Source organism: Lepisosteus oculatus, chromosome 2 (genome assembly GCF_040954835.1).
Source record: "Lepisosteus oculatus isolate fLepOcu1 chromosome 2, fLepOcu1.hap2, whole genome shotgun sequence".
Classification (NCBI taxonomy): Eukaryota; Metazoa; Chordata; class Actinopteri; order Semionotiformes; family Lepisosteidae; genus Lepisosteus; species Lepisosteus oculatus.
In genome coordinates, this window is record NC_090697.1 from 51,564,867 (window position 1) to 51,585,191 (window position 20,325).

The 20,325-nt window shown below is 38.7% G+C and overlaps 1 protein-coding gene across 9 annotated transcripts in view; it reads left to right on the forward strand.

The window, feature by feature from the left end:
- utrn (utrophin) overlaps positions 1 to 20,325 on the forward strand; it is a 292,295-nt gene that overhangs the window by 257,168 nt on the left and 14,802 nt on the right. For all 9 annotated transcript variants that reach the window (XM_015347666.2, XM_015347699.2, XM_015347693.2 and 6 more), the window contains 2 exons: positions 13,032 to 13,190; positions 18,422 to 18,671. In XM_015347666.2, the coding sequence (XP_015203152.2) occupies positions 13,032 to 13,190; positions 18,422 to 18,671 (409 nt within the window). The remainder of the gene's footprint in view (positions 1 to 13,031; positions 13,191 to 18,421; positions 18,672 to 20,325) is intronic.

Consider the following 20,325-nt stretch of genomic DNA (forward strand, 5'->3'; position numbering starts at 1 on the left):
AACTCTCCCAACTCCAGCTTTTTTATAAAGCTCCAAAATATTGGAGAGGACAGGCAGGAGACCTTAGGATGCACACTGATCTGATAGACATTAATTCTGCTAATTTAAGAAATTTACACAACACCATCAGTTCACCACAATCCTAACTCCACCAGCAGCTGTTTAATTTGCCCCATTTCAGAGATTTTCAAAAAGGGAGGTTCATAAGAAGATTATCTATATGTATACAGTATGCAGGCAACCAGCCATGTGATTTTGTCCAAAACATGACCCTTTTTCATTTTAGACTATGTCAGCTTCCATTGACACTTTCTTGATTTTATAGTGTAATTCACTGTAAACAGTACAGATTTTGTTTTCATGGTTTTATCTCATGAAAGGTTAGTCAACAAGCTGTAGTATTTTCTTTAAATGCTCTGCTTTTTGTTATATTTCCAATACAACCAGCATATTCCATATAAGGTTTCTGTAAATTACTGATTTTTTTTATTCTCCTCTTTTCGACAAGGTCTGTCAGTTGCTATTTGCTTATGAAATGCATCTGCATCTTGCAGCTCAGAATGTGTATCAGTTGCAAGATTGAATAAAAATAGAAGGTTATTTTCATAATAGATTTCCTTAGGGGAAATAGTGCCAATCAGTCTTTGCCCTCTTGCTCCATTTTTCACACAGAGCCAATAACCCACACGTGCACTTGTGTGGGTTTTACAATAGTGGAGTATCAGTACAACCCCCAGGGCAGCAGACATTAATTTGTTCTAAAAAACTGTAGAAATGTTAATATGCTGTGAATATGCTGTTTGCACATGGTTATTTTTCTGAGTGCCTGACAGGATATAACGTTTTTGTTACACTGACATTTTACTTCTAGAAAACTTCCTAGGGCCATCTAGACATTTTAAGTCATTCAAATGTCTTTTTCTGGCAATGCAGATTTTATTTTAGTTCTTCAAGTCCTAACTGATCACAAGGAACTCATTAAATAGCTATCAGGAAATTAATCTTCAAATAAGGCTCCGAAATCAGTTCTTTTATATCTCCCTCATTTGTAATAAATAGGTATCCACTCTACAGAAAATTAAGTTGGCTACTTTATAGCAGTGCAATTGATAGCAGTCTCTTTAAAAAATGAGCTTGATTGATAGATAAAGTATCTCACAGTTAGGGATGGTAGGATCAACAAACTGAGTCTCTCATCTCTGGTTGAGAGGGTGGAATGGGTAGGATGGTACAATGAATCACTGCTGACAGAAAGGCCGGTCAGCTTCAGTGCAGCTTTATTATCAGCTTGTATAATTCTTCACTGAGACTTTCATCATGAGTCTGGTGTCCATTGGGCAGCGCTTTAATTAAAGGCTTTATGGTGCTTTTTCAGTCTCCTGTTGGCCCCTTCTGTCATTCGAGAAAGTAATTACATAGTTTCCCATGACAACATTTTGTACAGTTAATGACTTTTTTCCATATTCTGTATTTCTGCTGTATTTATAGCACTTTTGATTATTTTTTCATTATTTGGAAGTGCTAGTTATTTTATGATTTTATGTCCTGCCTCCAAATTTGGAATTGACATATCAACCTGCAACTCGCAACTGGCAGTACCTGGATGGGTACTAAGGTTGCTGCTGGAAGAGGTGTTAGTGGGGCTAGCAGGGGGGCGCTTACCCTGCGGTTTGTGACAGTACTGATACCCCAGTATAGTGACGGGGACACTATACTGTAGAAAAGTGCCGTCTTTCGGATGAGACGTAAAACCGAAGTCCTGGCTCTCTGTGGTCATTAAAAATCCCAGGGTGTTTCTCGAAAAGAGTAGGGGTGTAACCCTGGCGTCCTGGCCAAAGTTCTCATTGGCCTTTACCAGTCATGGCCTCCTAATAATCCCCATCTATGAATTGGCTTCATTACTCTGTTCTCCTCCCCACTAAAAGGTGATGTGTGGTGAGTGTTCTGGCTGCTGTTGCGTCATCCAGGTGGGGCAGCCCAATCATACTGTTTTCCCTAAAATCTTTACTGCTTTTGGGACACCTGGCAATATGAATTTGCAATGGCACAATAAAATTAAAAAGAAATAACCCACATTGAAAAAATAAAATAATATTGTGGTGATACGTCAATTGAAAACATTGTTGTCGTTACCTATGGTTTGAGTAATTTCAATTAACATGAGTGTAGGCTTATTAAGTTACTAATTATAATATTAGATAAGGCAAGATAAGGCAGGATCAGACAGAATAGTTTGGTATGATAGGAGAAAGTTTAATATTTTCTGTAGGTTCGTCATCAGTAACATGATGACCCCTTTTTAATCCCCTACTTGGTATATTTCTCTGCACGGAAGGCTTCTCTGCATCAAAGCTAGGCAGTAATACGCTGTTGAGTGTGCCGAAAACTTTTGGGCATCTTTCAACCTTCTCTGGCCCGTCAGAATTAGTTTGGCTGGACTAAATTCACATTCATATTTCTGCAGTGGACACCAACTATGGCGATGATTTCCTCAAGTTATCCCCCGTTTAATAAATGTACTTTTTTACTCCCTGAATACTTAGGGATCTCGAAAAGTGTGTTTTCATGGTTTTGCACATATCAATTATTTAATTATTCTATGTTGTCAGTTATTATATGTTTTTTTTAGTGTGGTTTTGTTGATTCACTGACCGGAACCCCTTTACTGTAAATGCACTTGAACAACTCATTTTTCATGGTAATGGTATTTGCTCTGTGTTGCCTGACTTATGCCTGTGATGATAGCTCTGTGCCAGTGATGGTAGTGAAGTTCTTGTTCTTATGATGTTATTGTCTAAAGGGCTTGTTTTCATTGTGGCTAGTTCAATAACACATCTTTGTCACCTTCTCACAGTAGACCAGTAGATTTTGCTTTATCCTGCTGGCTAACTTTTCCATAAAGCTGTCCCAGCTTTGCAAGGAGATGGAAGCCAACATAAGTCAAAAACTCATCCAACCTCAAGTGTACGTGGGAATAGAGCTCAGAAACAGCATCAAACCCCCTGATTCTTAGGACTTTGAGAGGAAAGCACATAAAGTGAATCTTTTAGTAGCTGAACATGAAACTTTACAAACAGAATGCCATATCACTGAGGACAGTAAGTAGCTCTTCTGCAGTATAAACACAAGGTGCAATGTACATCCTCAGATGGAAGTCATACAGTAACTATACCCAGAGGCGTGGAAAATGAGCTGAGTATAGGAATCAAATAAAAAATCTAATCAAATCAAAGTTTATTTATCAAATGCACAACAATACAGCATGCAGCAGTAGTTGAAAAAATGTCTTTTTCTGCAAGCTCACAAAAATCACAAAAATCACAAAATCGAGGTTGCATTTTTTAAATTGAATAAAACTCAATGTGAGTAGAGCTGTTATGTGTCCATGGTGTATGCAATATATAATAATAATAATAATAATAATAATAATAATAATAATAATAATAATAATAAAATTGCTTACACTTATATAGCGCTTTTTCTGGACACTCCACTCAAAGCGCTTTACAGGTAATGGGGACTCCAATCCACCACCAGCAATGTGCAGCATCCACCTGGATGATGCGACGGCAGCCATAGTGCGCCAGAACGCTCACCACACATCAGCTATCAGTGGGGAGGAGAGCAGAGTAATGAAGCCAATTCACAGAGGGGGATTGTTAGGAGGCCATGATTGATAAAGGCCGATGGGGAAATTTGGCCAGAATGCCGGGGTTACACCCCTACTCTTTTTACGTCTCATCCGAAGGACAGCGCCTGTTTACAGTATAGTGTGCCCGTCACTACACTGGGGAATTAGGACCCACATGAGCTGCAGGGTGAGCGCCCCCTGCTGGCCCCACTAACGCCATACATGTAGTGCAGTTATGCTGAATATAGTGAGAATTGTGTGTCCATGTAGCCATTACAGGTGATTTGCTAAGGAGCTACAGGTTGGCTATTTAGCAGTCTTATTGCCTGGAGGTAGAAGCTGTTCCGTAGTCTGTTGGACTTGGACCGAATGCTTTGGTACCATTTACCGGACAGTAGGAGGGAAAACAGTTTGTGACTGGGATGACTGGGGTCCTTGAGAATGGACCTGACCTTCTTCAGCTGAGTAGATCTCCTGGATGCTTGGTAGCTGCGCTGACTTCACCACCATTTGCAATACTTTGTGATCCCGTGCGGAGCAGCTCCCAATGCAATGAATCAATAGCATTCATTGCATTTTTTATACCTCACAGCATATAAGACAAGTTATACTGGGGGCAGATGTGCTTTTATTGATCAGGGTACTACTAAACAGAAAATGCGGAGATACTTCCAAGTGCATTGACTGTAAGAGAATCAGTAATGGTTAATTTCATGCTGAAAAGAAAAAAGAAGAAACAATTTTTTTGGCTATTGAGTCTTCTTCAGGTATGATGTGTGAGAGAAATCTCTCTTCTTACCTGAAGAAGGCTCACGAACCAGAACATTGTTTATTCTTTCTGGGTTTCATGAAATGAAATATTACTTGTTCCTTTAATACTATTCTTGTTACTGTAATCGGTTACATATTTCACAAGTTGCAAAGGAACAAGTAATAGGTTTATTCCATGCTGAAAAAAAGAAGAAAGAGAAAACAACGTTTCAGCCGTGAAGCTTTCTTCAGGTGTGAGAGAGACAGGGCAGTAGGCAAAGGTAAAGTAGCTGGAGAACAAAGGTTGGGAGGGAGGAGGAGTGAGAGGCGGGAGCAGGGGACAGAAAGAGAGGCCAGTCAAGAGGTGTGAAGTCAGAATGGGTGCAGAGAGATGTGAAATGAAACTTCCAATGAATGGAGAAAATTTAAAAGAACATTAGTCTGTCGTTAAGGGAAGGGAGAATGTGTGATCCTAGCTGCAGAATAATTTTGGTTTCGGTGGTCTTTCTGATGTTTCCGATGAGTTCGGAAAACCGTCTTTGAGAACACAGACGGAGAGATTAGAGTGGTCGTGGCCGTCAGAGGTGAAACAAGAAACAATGGGCTTGGAGAGATCTTTAATCTTCACAGCCCTGACGTGTTCTCTGAAGCGGTCTCAGAGTCTCCTTCCTGTTTCTCCAGTGTAGATGGCTGGGTATTTACTGCAAGAGATACAGTAAATAAGGTTGCTGGAGGTACAAGATGCTGTCTGGGTGATCCGGAATTGTCCTGAGGGGCCTTGAATGAGTGTGGTGGTGGATGTGTACTTGCAGGTGATACAGCGAGCTCTGTTGCAAGGGAAAGTGCCTGGTGTGGATGGTTGTTGAGGGCGGTCAAGGGAGCTGTGAACAAGGAGGTTTCGCAGATTAGGTTGTCGGCGAAATGAGATGATAGGGCGATCAGAAAAGAGGGCCCCAATGGAGGGATCATCCTGTAGGATGGAAAAGTTGTGGTTAATGGTCCAGGGATAGGAAGTGTGTTAGGGTGGTAAGGAATGTGGTTGTTACGGCGGGAGTTCCTGATCGGGTGTTTTTGGCTCGGGCAAGGGCCCTGTCAATCACACTGCTGGGGTATCCTCTGTTGATGAAAAAGGAGTACATTTCGAGGGCTTGGTTCTCGAAGTCGATGTCATCGCTGCATAATCGTTGTAGCCTAAGGAACTGTGAAAAAGGAAGAGAGTTTTTAGTGTGGTTGGGGTGAAATGAGCTGTACAGGAGGTAGCAGTGTGAATCCATGGGTTTGTAATAAACTGTAGTGGACAGTCAGGGGTAGTTGATGGAGAGGTTGATGTCTAGAAACGGAAGAGTAGTGGAAGATATGTTAACCGTATATTTGAGGGACCGGTGGAAGTTGGTGAAATGGTGCAGGGAGAACTCAAGCTGATCGTCGGAGCATGTGGCGGCACCGACACAGTCATCAATATATCGTTTGTAGAGCTCAGGGACATAGCCAGTGTAGGAAGCAAAGAAGCATTCTTCTACCCAGCCGACAAAAATATTGGCATAGCTGGGTCCCATTCTGGTGCCCATCGCAACTCCACTGACCTGTTGGTAAAAAAGATTATTGAAAGAGAATGCGTTCAGTGTGAGGACCAATTCTGCAAGGCGTACCAGGGTGTGGGTGGGTGGATCAAGCACTGTGCGTTTGTCCAGCGTGTGCTTGAGGGCTGTAAGGCTGTCATTATGGGGAATGACGGTGTACAAAGATGTGATGTCCATGGTAAAAATGTAGCATTCGATACCCTGAAATTGGAAATCATTAAAAAGTTGGAGCACATGGTTGGTGTCTTTGATGTATGAGGGAAGATCTTCAACCAGCGGTCTCATGAGGCTGTCGAGAAAGGCTGAGGCATAAGAAGTTGGACGTCCAGGGGTGTCCGGTTTGTGGATTTTGGGTAAGAGGTAAAATTGAGATACCTGCGGATGTTCCATGATGAGCCGGTTTGCCTCCTGGGGGAGCTCATTACTGCTGATAAGAAGAGAAATGGTGGATCCCACTTCCTTTTGGTAGTCAGTGGTAGGGTCCTGTTGAAGAGGGAGGTAGGCAGAAGTGTCAGTTAGTTGTCTAGAGGCTTCAAAGATATATAGATCCTTACGCCACACCACAACAGCGCCTCCTTTGTCCGCTGGTTTGATGACAATATCATCCCTGTTGCGGAGAGACTGGAGCGCCTGATTTTCTCCTTGGGTGAGGTTAGACCTGTGTTTACTGGATATAGAGAGTGCCTTGGGAGCTTGATTAGTGCATTGGTTGATGAAATAATCAACTGGTGGAAAACGGCCAGAGGGGGGAGTCCAACAGCTCTGTTTGGGATTAATGTTGTTAATGACATCAATAACCGGGTTGTTATCAGCTGCCTGTGAAGAGGAATCGTCAGCAAAATGTGCTCTGAGACGGATCCTGCGGTAAAAGCGGTCAAGGTCGACATTGGTCTGGGGGATGTCCAGCTTCCTGGGAACTGGTACAAAACTGAGCCCTTTGCTGAGGAGAGATCGCTCATCCTGTGAAAGGGAAAGGTCAGAAGGTATGGTGACAACAAGGTTAGTGTTGGTGAGGGTGTTTGGGGTGTTGATGGTTTTCTTCTGTAGAAGGTGACTGAGTTTTTTGTCCTTCTCTGTAGTGAGAAATTGGTAGAGTTCAGAGTTGAGAGATCTAATGAGGTTAGTTATGAAGGGAAGATGATGTGGAGCTGTAAGCCGTAGAAATTCCTTAGCTTCTTTGATGTTGTTGTCGGAAAGGATAATCTGTTTTTTGAGGGAGAAAATGGTAGAGAGCATTAGTTTCCTAGAAAATTGTTTTAGAAGTCTCTGAGTGTTATTCTGGGTGGTATCAGAGTCAAAAGAAATGAAATGTGCAACTATTTCACAAGTTGCACATTTTCACTGTTACAACTTAAGCCTTATTTAGCCCTGCCCCCGAATGTAGTGCAAGGTCAGTGTCCTCCTGGAATGGATGGACCTTTTAAAAATCTTGAATTATCTTGGAAAGTATCCACGGTACAGGCCTGGTTATGGCCTTGAAATCAAGGGAGTCCGCTGGACATCCAGTGTGTACCTTGAGATTTTTATGTGTCTTACTCAGAACACATAGAAATATCCAGAGCAAAAACAGAAATAAACAAACAAATACATTTTATTGTCTCTCTTTACCATATTTTTCAAGAATTATTTTCTTCAAAAGTCAGTTTCTTATGTTGTAGCACACCTAGGATGTACATTTCTCTTTCCAGGTCTAATATGTCCAAATATGTGTAAACATTTGGACCTAGAATGGTTTTCTATGCCTTCCAAAAAAATTAAAGGCTAATAAAAAAAGGAAAATAATAAAAATCCATTATTACAGCTATGATGTTTGCTCACAGCAGTGTTAGAAAGGGTAGTTATGGTGTTTAAACAATAGAAAAATGTTTTTGCACTTTTTTGCACACTTCTTATGAGTAGTATCACAAATTAACAAGAAGCTTTGTGATCTTCACTTGACTGATGGTCACAAATAAACAAAAAATCATTGCAAACTCTAAAGACACCTACTGTACGAACCTCCCTTTAAATGGTCATGTGAATTGTTACCCACATGTTGAATAACAAGAACTGATACGAGGAACAATTTAGAAAGCTCCTCCAAATGTAGAGAGTGAAAGAGGAAGGCGTCATACAACTTGTTTCATATTAAGTGTACTTACTAGTATGATTAAGCTTACTGTACCTACTGAGTGGCACGAGATATGTATGATACAGTTTACCATATCTTGGTTCATACGTTGTTCACTACTGTGTGTACTATTACTTTTCATGTAAGAAAAAGTGTTTTTTTGTGGTTAAGACTTTATCACGGACCCTTAAGATAATAAAAATAATAATTGCTTACACTTAAATAGCGCTGGACACTCCACTCAAAGCGCTTTACAGGTAATGGGGACTTCCCTCCACCACCACCAATGTGCAGCATCCACCTGGATGATGCGACGGCAGCCATAGTGTGCCAGAACGCTCACCACACATCAGCTATTAGTGGGGAGGAGAGCAGAGTAATGAAGTCAATTCATAGATGAATGAAAATTGTGAGTGTGTATGTAATTACACAAATAGCAAATGTTACAGTAAGTAGTTACAGTATGGTACAGAACTGTATTGTTATTAGCTATGATTGATTATTTCTAACTATGTAAGCAGTGTTTTTATTAAAACACAAACCACAGCATGATTTTTAGTAAGTATTATTTTTTGTCATTTATCATTGTCACGTTTCATTGTAATTTTTGGGGTAAAATAATTCAAAGTAGGCATGACATTTTTGAGGTCCAGAATGGAACGTAATTTTTCCCATAAGGAAGAAATAAATTGTGAACAAATTATATTTGTAAAAAGAAGTACAGGTGTATATAGTAAATATATATCATATAATAATGTGTTTTAGGGTGACAAAACATCATTTGTGTTTTAACAGACATTTGGTAATATCAGTCACCTCTTACAACCTATTAGTCCGTACTTTAATGCTGTTTTCAGTAGCTGTCTCTGTCCTGATTTTTTTCTGCTTCACATTTTTGTGAGATTTCCATTTTATAAGTTTACTTATTTAATTTTTTTTTTCTCAGAAATCATGATAAATGATTTTGTATGGGGTGCAACATGACAGATCAGGTCGCTGAAGCCTGTAGCCATAGGCATTAACCTTCCACTTCAACCCTACACAGCCTCCTGTCTGCTCTTCTGAACTTCCTCCCCTTTCCCTTGCAATGCTGGTGCACATGGGAGAAACACAGGCATTTCAACTTCAGTTACCTCTCTGCAACTGCCACTGGCTATACAATTGCCCTTTGGCTCTTTTGGCTTTGGCTCTGGGATTGTTTAAAAATCACAACAATTGAATTGGTGCTCTTTCAGTGTCAGTCTGAAGTCTGTATAAGATGTTGCTGTTGGATGACAGTGACATGGGAGTAGAAATCCTTATCCACAGTAACAAGTAATAGGTTTATTCCATGCTGAAAAGAGGACACCTGAAGAAGACTCCACTTCCAAAACGTTGTGTTTTCTTCTCTTTTCAGCTTGGAATAAACCTATTATTTGTTCCTTTGCAGCCTACACATGCTGATGCAGCTACCCACCTGAACTACTTATCCACAGTATATCGTCAAACCTCGCAATCTTTCTGTGGTCCAATCAAAAGCGGTGCAATTTAGTTGCTTTTGTTGAATACTGCAAAATTTACAGTCTAAGGAGCTGACAGTAGATTTAGAATTCAAACTGCAGAAGTGTAAAAAGAAAGCCTAAGATATATCGCTAGTGCGATTATTGGAATTATCTCCTGTATCCTCTAAACACAACCATCAAGTTTCGTATTTATAGCAGTGAAACTTATTTTATAATAAACAAATTAATAGAGCAATACTGACAACAGCAGAAACTACACAATGGGTGAATAGTATTTATTTTGACCAGCAAAATCAGAACACAACATGTCAGACTATACTGTATATTTCAAAACAAACTATGCTTTATAGAACTGTGTTATATAATAAGATACGTCAGCATAAAGCAAATTAACCTTTTTTCATGGGAAACTTAATCTCAGTTTCAGTTTAGAGAAGCATCAAAGTATATCAATCATCTATTGATTTCTCCAGCAAAATGCAAGCTCAAAAGCAAAGGTTCATACAAATACATACATTCATACACTCATTTTACTCTGAAAGAGTTCACAAGTTTATAAAAACAATACACATTGTAACAAAGATGGCTGCTGAAGCTCCCCTGTACATTGAAATCAACTGGCTATATAAAAAGGTATTAGTTTAAAATAACTGTCATTCAGCAAATTCTGAGCATTCAGAGACCAAAACCCTCCTCTCTGTATATGAACATACATTAATATTTATTTTAAACCTGTTTAAATAATTACTTTGTAAGTACATATAAGTCAGAAAAGTGAGAAAAGTAAAAAGAAAAGCTTAGAAACACTTAACTGTAAACATTATAAGAAACATCTCTGGAATCGGCAGTAGTGAAATAAAAAGTAAAAACAGGAAATCAATCAATTATTTATATTATTTATTTAACATTTTTTTGGAAGACTAATAAAATCAATCCAGGTCCTGTCTTCAGAAAAAAAATATGCAGATGTTTTTGTATTTGTTCAATCACTTTCAAATTTTTATTCAAGGTGGTAAAAATTTTAAACAATATCTAGAAAGAGGTGTACATCCTTACATCCTAGGTGTACCACAACGTGAGAAATTGACTTTTGAAGAAAGACAATAAAATTTTGTTTTTGTGCTGGATATTTCTTTCTAGTGTGCATATTGAGCAAGACAATATAAAAAATCTGAAGGTTGCAACAGGATATCCAAGGGGTTCTTTTTAATTCAAGAGCCTAGAGATGCCTGTACTGTGTTCACTTTCCAAAATAATTCCACGGATGAAAGGGCGCATCCAAGAGGACACTGACCTTGTTCTTCCATTTGTGGGAGGGGATGAATGAGATATTAAAACAATAATAATAATAAAACATCAGTACAAGAGAAAAGGCTGCTGCTCATATTTTTTTCAGTGGAGCCAAGAAGAATATTTTTATATTCAAGAAGACTGAATACATCTCTGATTCATCAGACATAAGTGGGTGGAGCAGTCATCTTGTTCTGCAAAATTAAGCACCTGGCTAGGAGAGTAATAAATCTGGAAGTATGGTATCCTGCTTTATTTAGCAGATGGAGATATGGGTGACACACCAAAAAGAGCAGTGAGAGACGTGTATCACAGCTTTATCACAAGATCAAAATGGTGCTAATATCAGATTGCTGGCCATTAAAGTACAATCCTTCAACAGTTCAGCCCCACCACTGCATGACGACAACATTTCTATTTACAAGACTTGGACTAGAGATGTCTGGGCCATGGCCTTCAACTTGTGCTCTTGATGATTATCGTTACTGATGAGCCATTTGGGAATAGAGCCATTTTTAATAAGTGACTTCGCTGAAATGACAATACAGCTTTAAAATCCTGGCTAGGCTGTTTGAACTAGTGTTTTCTGTTTTGTTTTCTGTTATGGTAATCTTCAATGTTAATCAGTTAAATTATCAAATGATAAAAGACTTGGGACTGTGATTTAACAGAAAGTAAGAATCTTATTTCAACACACTTTAGTTTAAAGGGGAACAGCGTCCCAATTTCTCTTACTTGTTATTAAATCTTGGTAACAAATTAAATTGACAGTAACTCAATTTTTAAAATTTAAATTAAGTGCAAAATCATGAACTTTGCAAAAGTACTGTTTGGTTGCAGACCGTACTGTTGGAGGCGGACGAGAAACCGCCGTTCTTGGATGAGAGTGAGAGTTTGTGCAAATTCCTGTAAGCAAATGAGAAACACAGTCTCCTAACAACATTAATCTTTTTTTGGTCTTTTTGAACTCATATATTTTTAAAATAATGCCTCATGGTCAAGCAGTTAAGAAGATAGTGGTCACACACAGAACAGAGGATCGGATCAGTAGAAAGCCAAACTTTTCTCTTCCAGGGGATATTCAACTAGCAAGAGATGGGTAAATCTGTAAAAAGTGTAATCTTTGCAACTTTTTACCATGGAATACACCTTTCAGTTTTGTCCAACTTGAGGTACCTTTAAAAAACAATTTAGTATAAATAAATAGGTGGTGTGATTTCTCGCGTAGTGAATAAACCAGAAAGTTGCTGTTTGGTTAGTTCAATTTTTTAAGGTTTTGTGGAATATTAAATAAATTAAACTAATTGTTCTTATGATAAAAATTCAAAATATATTTTTTTACAAATGCCATTGCTTTATAAGGGAAATAAATCTTATTACTCCCTCTTAGGGAAGTAAAAGGCATATTTAAAGTATATGAATGCTGTTCGTTTTAATTGGCAAATTAATTTGCAGTAGAACAACCAGGGTAGGAGGATTACTGCATGGTTTGTTTGCTATCAGGTCTTAAAGCAAATCCCTTAGTGTGTTATTTGAAGAACAGTTTTAACCTCAAATGCTTGTTAAAAAATAAAGTCAACAGTTAAGGCTTAGGTGTTTTATATATACTATGGAGAATAAATTATTGATTAAAACTAACTCACATTCTATTTTTAAATAGACCTTTTAGCTTACCAGTTGTTCATAGATAAATAGTATACTTGTGTGTGATGTGTGCAAATCTCCCTGCTAGGAATGTGTCCCTGACTGAATAGTAATTTGTCAACTGGTTTGGCATTCATACTGCACAATACATGTCCTGGGCAGCATATACTGTTGTTTGCATGAAAAACAACTTTTTTTATGTATACATTTTTGTTTGAGATGGTGCTGTACTAGCTTTAGATCACATTGCAGCTTTAGTTAGCAAACAGAGGTTCACAGAGCCCTGAGATTCCAATGATATTCCACTTCATCTACAAATAAACTTTTCCCTCCAGGTACGTTGTGCATAAAATAAGCATGTAGGTGCATTGCAGTAGCAGAGATGTAAATGTGTATTTTTCTTTTATTTGCATTATTAGCATAATTGAATGACCCGGCCTGTTACAGCCTGGTCCCTGTCCATGTAGTGGAGCTCTGGTCTCAGAATACAGTAAAAGCCCCTTTTCCTCTTTTGCTGCCCAAAGGGATGATGAGCACACACTGATCCTGCAGTACTGCCAGACCCTAGGAGGGGAATCGCCACTCAGCCAGCCTCAGAGCCCAGCGCAGATCCTGCAGGCCGTGGAGAGAGAGGAGCGCGGGGAGTTGGAACGCATCATTGCCAGGCTGGAAGAGGAGCAGAGGTACTTTCTTCTTGCGGGCAGCACTGCCACGGCTTCATGGTCTGAGAGTGTAACACTGACCGTAAAGCCCTGCAGATGAATTCTTTCACTTGCCCACATTCAAAGTTTTAATTTTATAAACCATTTAAAAATTGAGCTTCCCATTTCCAGGGTGAAAGAAACTACGGCCATCTCATTTACATAAGTGTTGATAGACCCTGGACAAGTTTATTTATGTACCATTAGATAGAAATACAATATTTTCAGGCATCTGTCACCAGCAATGCTGATAATACTTTATTTATGTCAGCACACTGCAGTTTAAAATTAAGTATCAATACCTTCCAAAAAAAAAACATATCAAAAGTTATGTAGCTGTAAATAGTCTGGTCTACAAGCTAGTTGCGACATTTGTGTTAAAAGTAATTTAATGATAATTACAGTGATTTATGAATTCTCTTTTTTGTTAAATGAGGCACCCCCAACATCTTCAAAGCAAACAATTGCTCTAGTTGTCTCTCCATCCTTTTCAGTAACTTAATCCTTAGAGGATCACAATGACCCAGAATCTAATCCAAAAGGCAAAGGGTACAAAATGAGATTACTCCCTCTAAAACATGCCAGTCTATTTTAGGTGACATGCACACATTCACTCACATATGCATATAGGGGTTAATTTAGAGTTATCCCAGCTAGGATGTTTACGAGATGTGTGAGGAAACCAGAGTACCTGGTGGAAACCCACATGGATGTAAGGTAGAACATACAAACTCCACACAGAAGGCACTCAATTTCACAATAAAACCCAGAACTCAACACTTGTAAGGTAGCAGCACCAGCTTATGTGCTGCACTTTTTTGTGAGCTGTATTAAATATTGAGACTGAACAGCTGGCATTGTACCCTTATGTATGACTCAGTGGAGGGTGAAAGCTCATAGTTTGGGAAAATACTGAAGCACTGAAACATGAACATCATTGAAGCTTGGGAACATTGCATCTGAATTAAATTATGCTTGTTTTAAACGGATCTTCACACATTAGTATTTTTCAGGAGCATTTAAGCACTACTGCCTATCTTGTCTCAACACTCCACAACATTTCTGTGATAAGGAAGGATAAAAATAAGAGGCTGCAAGACATCGTGTGACATTTTTAATACATTTGCAATTTTATTTTTTTAAAGTATACTATTTTTATGATACTTTTAAACAAGCAAGGCTTCTTTCACAGGGACTCCTTGATAAGACAACAAGAGATAACATATTTGTGATTTATTTTATTGAAAGCAAGTGAGAAGCGGTAGTTGTAGCTACAGTATAGCCTGGTGCACTATATCACGTGTGTTTCCCCTCAGTCAGAGCTGTTCGAGCTCAGTGAATAATGCCATGTTGTGTGGCAATGTCACTGGAAACTACAAAGAGACTCCAATAAATGTGGAGGAAACCCAAACACCTAGAGGTGAAAGTAGTGGTTGAGAGCAATTATATTTTCTACACTACTGTTTTCTTCAATCACATTGATAGATACAATACATCCAGGTACACATTACTGTGTCATTGTAATTGACTGTTGTTATTTTTTCTATTTTTGTATTTTGTATCATTTTGTATTTTTCAGTTTTAATATGTACATTAGTATTATTTGTTCAAGAAGGGGAGTCCACACTTTAACACTTTAACTTAAAAGTAAGGCCTGTCAGACTAGTTAACAAGCATGTTGTCAATGCTCTATATCAGTGGTTCTCAAACTGTGGTACGCGTTCCTGCAGTGGTATGTGGCGTGCCGCCAGGTGGTACGCCAAATGACCCTGGAACTGTGTTGTGTGCGCTGAAAAAATCGGGAAGGGTTTTCATATTTTGTATTTTTATACGTGTCGAATACGTAGCCTACGTACTACGATACAGTGCGCGCTAATACTTCAGTGGACACAAGAGATACTCTGTAATTCTATACCACTCTATAGGAATGCGTGCTACGGACGCAAGTGACTAATTGTATTTAAAAAAAGCTACTGTATCTTCAGCAAATAGGGAGAAAGGAGAATGTGCGTGATTTTGGAACAATGTCAACATTGTAAACACAGGAATGCATAGAAATGCGTGCTACGAACGCTGGTAATCTTGTGAGCACAGGAAAGTGTGAAAAATAACAGAAAAATATTTAAGAACTATTCTTAGTTAATTTGAGAAAAAAAAACACAGAGCGTCTCTGTGTTTCTCTCCCATGCGCATGAAATAAATACTTAAAATAAACACTGAAATAAAAACAGAAAAGTGGAAAAATGCAAGCTTGCGGATTGCTAAAGCAGGTAACCCCCATACTATTATGTGTGGAGAAAAAGCTGCTGAACAGCTCGATCTGCTGCCCCCCCTGAAAGACACAGTCATTCATAGAATTATTGAAATGAAGGATTATATCAAAAGTACGCTGACAGAACGTGTTAAGATGAGCAGATGTTTTTCACTGCAATTAGATGAGTCTGTAGTCGATTTGGCCAATTTGCTCGTTTACGTTAGATACGAGTTTGAGGGTACGTCCTTGTGAGGACTTTCTGTTCTGTAAGCCGCTACCAACAGGAACTACAGGAGAGCACGTATTTCAGCTTCTGAATGAATTTATCGAAGAGAATGGCATCGACTGGATTAAATGTGTCGGAGTTTGTACAGATGGTGCTACAGCAATGACAAGCCGACACAGCTGTGTAGTTGCACGAATTAGAGAGGTTGCTCCAGAAATTAATGGTTTCATTACAACATCCACCGCGAGACCTTTGCCATCAAGAAAATGCCTGACGATTTAAAATCTGTTAAGACTGTTGTGAATTGTATCAAGGCTCGAAAAATTAATTCACATCTGCTTTGCTTGACTAAACAGGCTCACCCCTCTAACTGAAATGGTGCTTTTTTATTTTTATTTGTTGTTGTTGTTTTTTTTCTGTAAAACACTTTGAGAAGCTTCATTTTAATATATCAAACAAAGTTTATTATTATAATATTTATTATATGTGAGTGTGAGTGTGTGTGTACATGTGCTCATGTTGGTCATTGAGACTTTCTGGGGTTCCTATGAGATGATGACTTGTAGGTGGTACTTGGATGCTTTGGTTGGATTAGGGGTGGTACTTGGTCCAAAAAGTTTGAGAACCACTGCTCTATATTTTTGGTCAGGTGGCTGGGAATTTCAAGCTAAGTATTTTTTAATTAATTTATTACGTATGTCTTATCTGTATTCATAGATTAATCTTCGTGTATACAATATCAATCAGTTGAAGAGTTAGTATCTGGTACTTGTTAATTGTTATGCTAATGTATGGGTTAAAAGGAAAGTTTTATAGATAAGTCCCTTCAAAATAAGCAACACATTTTCATTACATTACTGCTGAAGTGTTCATGCACTGTCTCTTTGGTTACATACAGTGGTGTGAAAAAGTGTTTGCCCCCTTCCTGATTTCTTATTTTTTTGCATGTTTGTCACACTGAAATGTTTCAGATCAAACAAATTGAAATATTAGACAAAGATAACACAAGTAAACACCAAATGCAGTTTTTAAATGAAGGTTTTTATTATAAGGGAAAAAAAATCCAAACTTACATGGCCCTGTGTGAAAAAGTGATTCCCCCCTAAACCTAATAACTGGTTCGGCCACCGTTAGCAGCAACAACTGCAATCAAGAATTTGCGATAACTGGCAATGAGTCTTTTACAGTACTGTGGAGGAATTTTGGCCCACTCATCTTTGCAGAATTGTTGTAATTCAGCCACATTGGAGGGTTTTCGAGCCTTAACCGCTTTTTTAAGGTCATGCCACAACATCTCAATCGGATTCAGGTCAGGACTTTGACTAGGCCACTCCAAAGTCTTCATTTTGTTTTTCTTAAGCCATTCAGAGGTGGACTTGCTGGTGTGTTTTGGATCATTGTCCAAGTGCGCTTCAGCTTGAGGTCACGAACAGATGGCCGGACATTCTCCTTCAGGATTTTTTGGTAGGCAGCAGAATTCATGGTTCCATTTACCACAGCAAGTCTTCCAGGTCCTGAAGCAGCAAAACAGCCCCAGACCATCACACTACCACCACCATATTTTACTGTTGGTATGATGTTCCTTTTCCGAAATGCTGTGTTACTTTTACACCAGATGTAATGGAACACACCTTCCAAAAAGTTCAACTTTTGTCTCGTCCGTCCACAGAGTATTTTCCCAAAAGTCTTGGGGATCATCAAGATGTTTTCTGGCAAAACTGAGAGGAGCCTTTATGTTCTTTTTGCTCAGCAGTGGTTTTCGTCTTGGAACTCTGCCATGCAGGCCATTTTTGCCCAGTCTCTTTCTTATGGTGGAGTCATGAACACTGACCTTAACTGAGGCAAGTGAAGCCTGCAGTTCTTTGGATGTTGTTATGGGGTTTTTTGTGACCTCTTGGATGAGTCGTCGCTGCGCTCTTGAGGTAATTTTGGTCGGCCGGCCACTCCTGGGAAGGTTCACCACTGTTCCATGTTTTCGCCATTTGTGGGTAATGGCTCTCACTGTGGTATGCTGGAGTCCCAAAGCTTTAGAAATGGCTTTATAACCTTTTCCAGACTGATAAATCTCAATTACTCTGTTTCTCATGTGTTCCTGAACTTCTTTGGATCGCAGCATGATGTCTAGCTTTTGAGGATCTTTTGGTCTACTTCACTTTGTCAGACAGGTCCTATTTAAGTGATTTCTTGATTGAGAGCAGGTGTGGCAGTAATCAGGCCTGGGTGTGGCTAGAGAAATTGAACTCAGCTTTCCAAAGATGTGATAAACCACAGTTGATTTATGTTTTAACAGGGGGGAGGGGGGGCAATCACTTTTTCACACAGGGCAATGTAGGTTTGGATTTTGTTTTCCCTTGATAATAAAAACCTTCATTTAAAAACTGCATTTTGTGTTTACTTGTGTTATCTTTGTCTAATATTTCAATTTGTTTGATGATCTGAAACATAAGAAATCAGGAAGGGGGCAAACACTTTTTCACACCACTGTATGTAATAAAAAATCTATCTGATAACCTTTTCTGAATGTGGTCATTTCTTGTAAAAATCTTATCTTTCAGAAACATTTGCAGGATATTAATTCAAAGTTAGAGATATAAATATGAAAACAGTATTAAAGGATAAGGTATTGAAGATGACCATCATCTTATGTCATACAGAGGTCATTTTCATTTCTCAGGTTTAAGCTGAGTGATGAGGCTGAAATGTCATTTCAGGATTTTGTATTATGTGTCACAGGAATCTGCAGTTGGAGTACGAGCAGTTGAAGGAACAGCACAGTCAGAGAAGTTTCTCCCCACCACTCTCCTCCCCGCCGGACTCTGTGGCCGTTGGCCAACAAGGGGGCCCTGAAGAGGCCGAGCTCCTGGCTGAGGCCAAACTCCTGAGGCAGCACAAGGGCCGGCTGGAGGCCAGAATGCAGATACTGGAGGAGCACAACAAGCAGCTGGAGTCCCAGCTTCACAGACTGAGGCAGCTGCTAGAACAGGTGACTGCATTGCGTCCTCCCAACCCACCCATTTCACTTGACAACAATCAGTCCTGAGATCGTTTCCTTCTTTAAGTAAAACCAAGGATCTTCTCCAATCGGAACCCTAATAGGAATCTGTGCATGCTCTGTAAAACAAGGACATTTTGCTCAAATTAACAGTATAACTGTAACAGTATTAACAGTATCTCCTCAATAAAGTACCAAATTAAGTTTTAATGCTAGTTGGATTTGTTAAACAAACAAGGTTTAAGTTTAGGGTCTTTGAACTTTTAAACATCCCTTAAGTAGTCAATATTTGTACATGAAGCAGATGCAGTAACTGCAGTTTTATTTAACCTTGGAAACTGCTGGTTCAGTTTTGAATTTGTTTATGATATTAAAAGGGCTGATTAAGGGTTAGTTAAAAATATATTATTAAGGCTTCGTGGTCTGTGAGTGTAACTGTTTCGGAGAATGATTTTGAGCACTAGGCTCATTATCTTTTAATAGTTTTGACTTAATCTATATAATATTGCTGCACAAATGCAGGTAGAAAATAACCAAACATTAACAAAGTGTGTTCTTATGATTCTCTGGCACTCTGGCACAACTGATAGTGTTAAAAACAAGACAAATATTTTAATAAAATAAGATAACTATATAGCATTAATAATAAGACACATACTGTATGTGCACACCAGAGTATACTTCCAGCAGGCCTAACAACCCAGAATTCTGTCCCTGTAATTAAAATGCAAAATGGTAGCCCCTTAACAGGTAAAAGAGAGAAACAACTTGCATTCCAGTAAAAAGGGTTATTACTCAGAACTAAATCTCTTTTTCTACAACATGAATGCCCAAAAAGAGAATGGGAATCTTCCTATTCTTACAATGAATCACACAAATAGTAGAGAATGGTTTTAGCCTGAGGATTCCACAGGAATAGGAAGTTAGAATTTCCTAAAATAAAACAAGTTCACTATAATAATATTCAGATTATCTAGCCATAATCTAGTATGTAGATCTGATCAAAAGATATAATTTTTGCCTGGCTCAAGCTTTTGAGTAAGAGGGGAGTGTTAGATAATGATGATGTTGCTACTTTCTCCCTCTTGTTCTGTGCTTCCTCTCCCTTTCCTGCCTTTTCTCTTCTTCCACATTCTGTCTTTTGTCTTTTCTTTGCTTTGGTCCCATCTTATGAAGGCTGTCTTAATGACCTATAATTGGCTGTTACTGTTTAATGTTTATCCCTTAATATGATTTACTATCAAGTTAATTACCCAGAGTAAACCATAAGGAACACTCTTTGATAATCTATGTCTTACTCTAATCTATTGCCTCCTATCCCCAGGAGAGCTAGGCAAATACCGTGAACAATAACTATTGTTCCAAAATCCTCTGAGTAAGGTTAATCAAGTTAGGATATGTAAATGTTGCTTATCAAATGACCCCCCATTTGTAACAGTATTAGCCATTAATGATTTGGAGTTTTGTCTTTGAATAAAGTACCAAATCTGCAATTATTTTTAATGCTAGTTGAGTGCACCTTTGACTTCAAGAATTAGTTTGTTTTAGTAAGCACAGGTTATATGGAGCTTACATCATTGATACTTCTTGTGTTCCAGTTTTCTGTCACCTGAAATGTAGTCACCTTATCATGTGTGTAGGCATG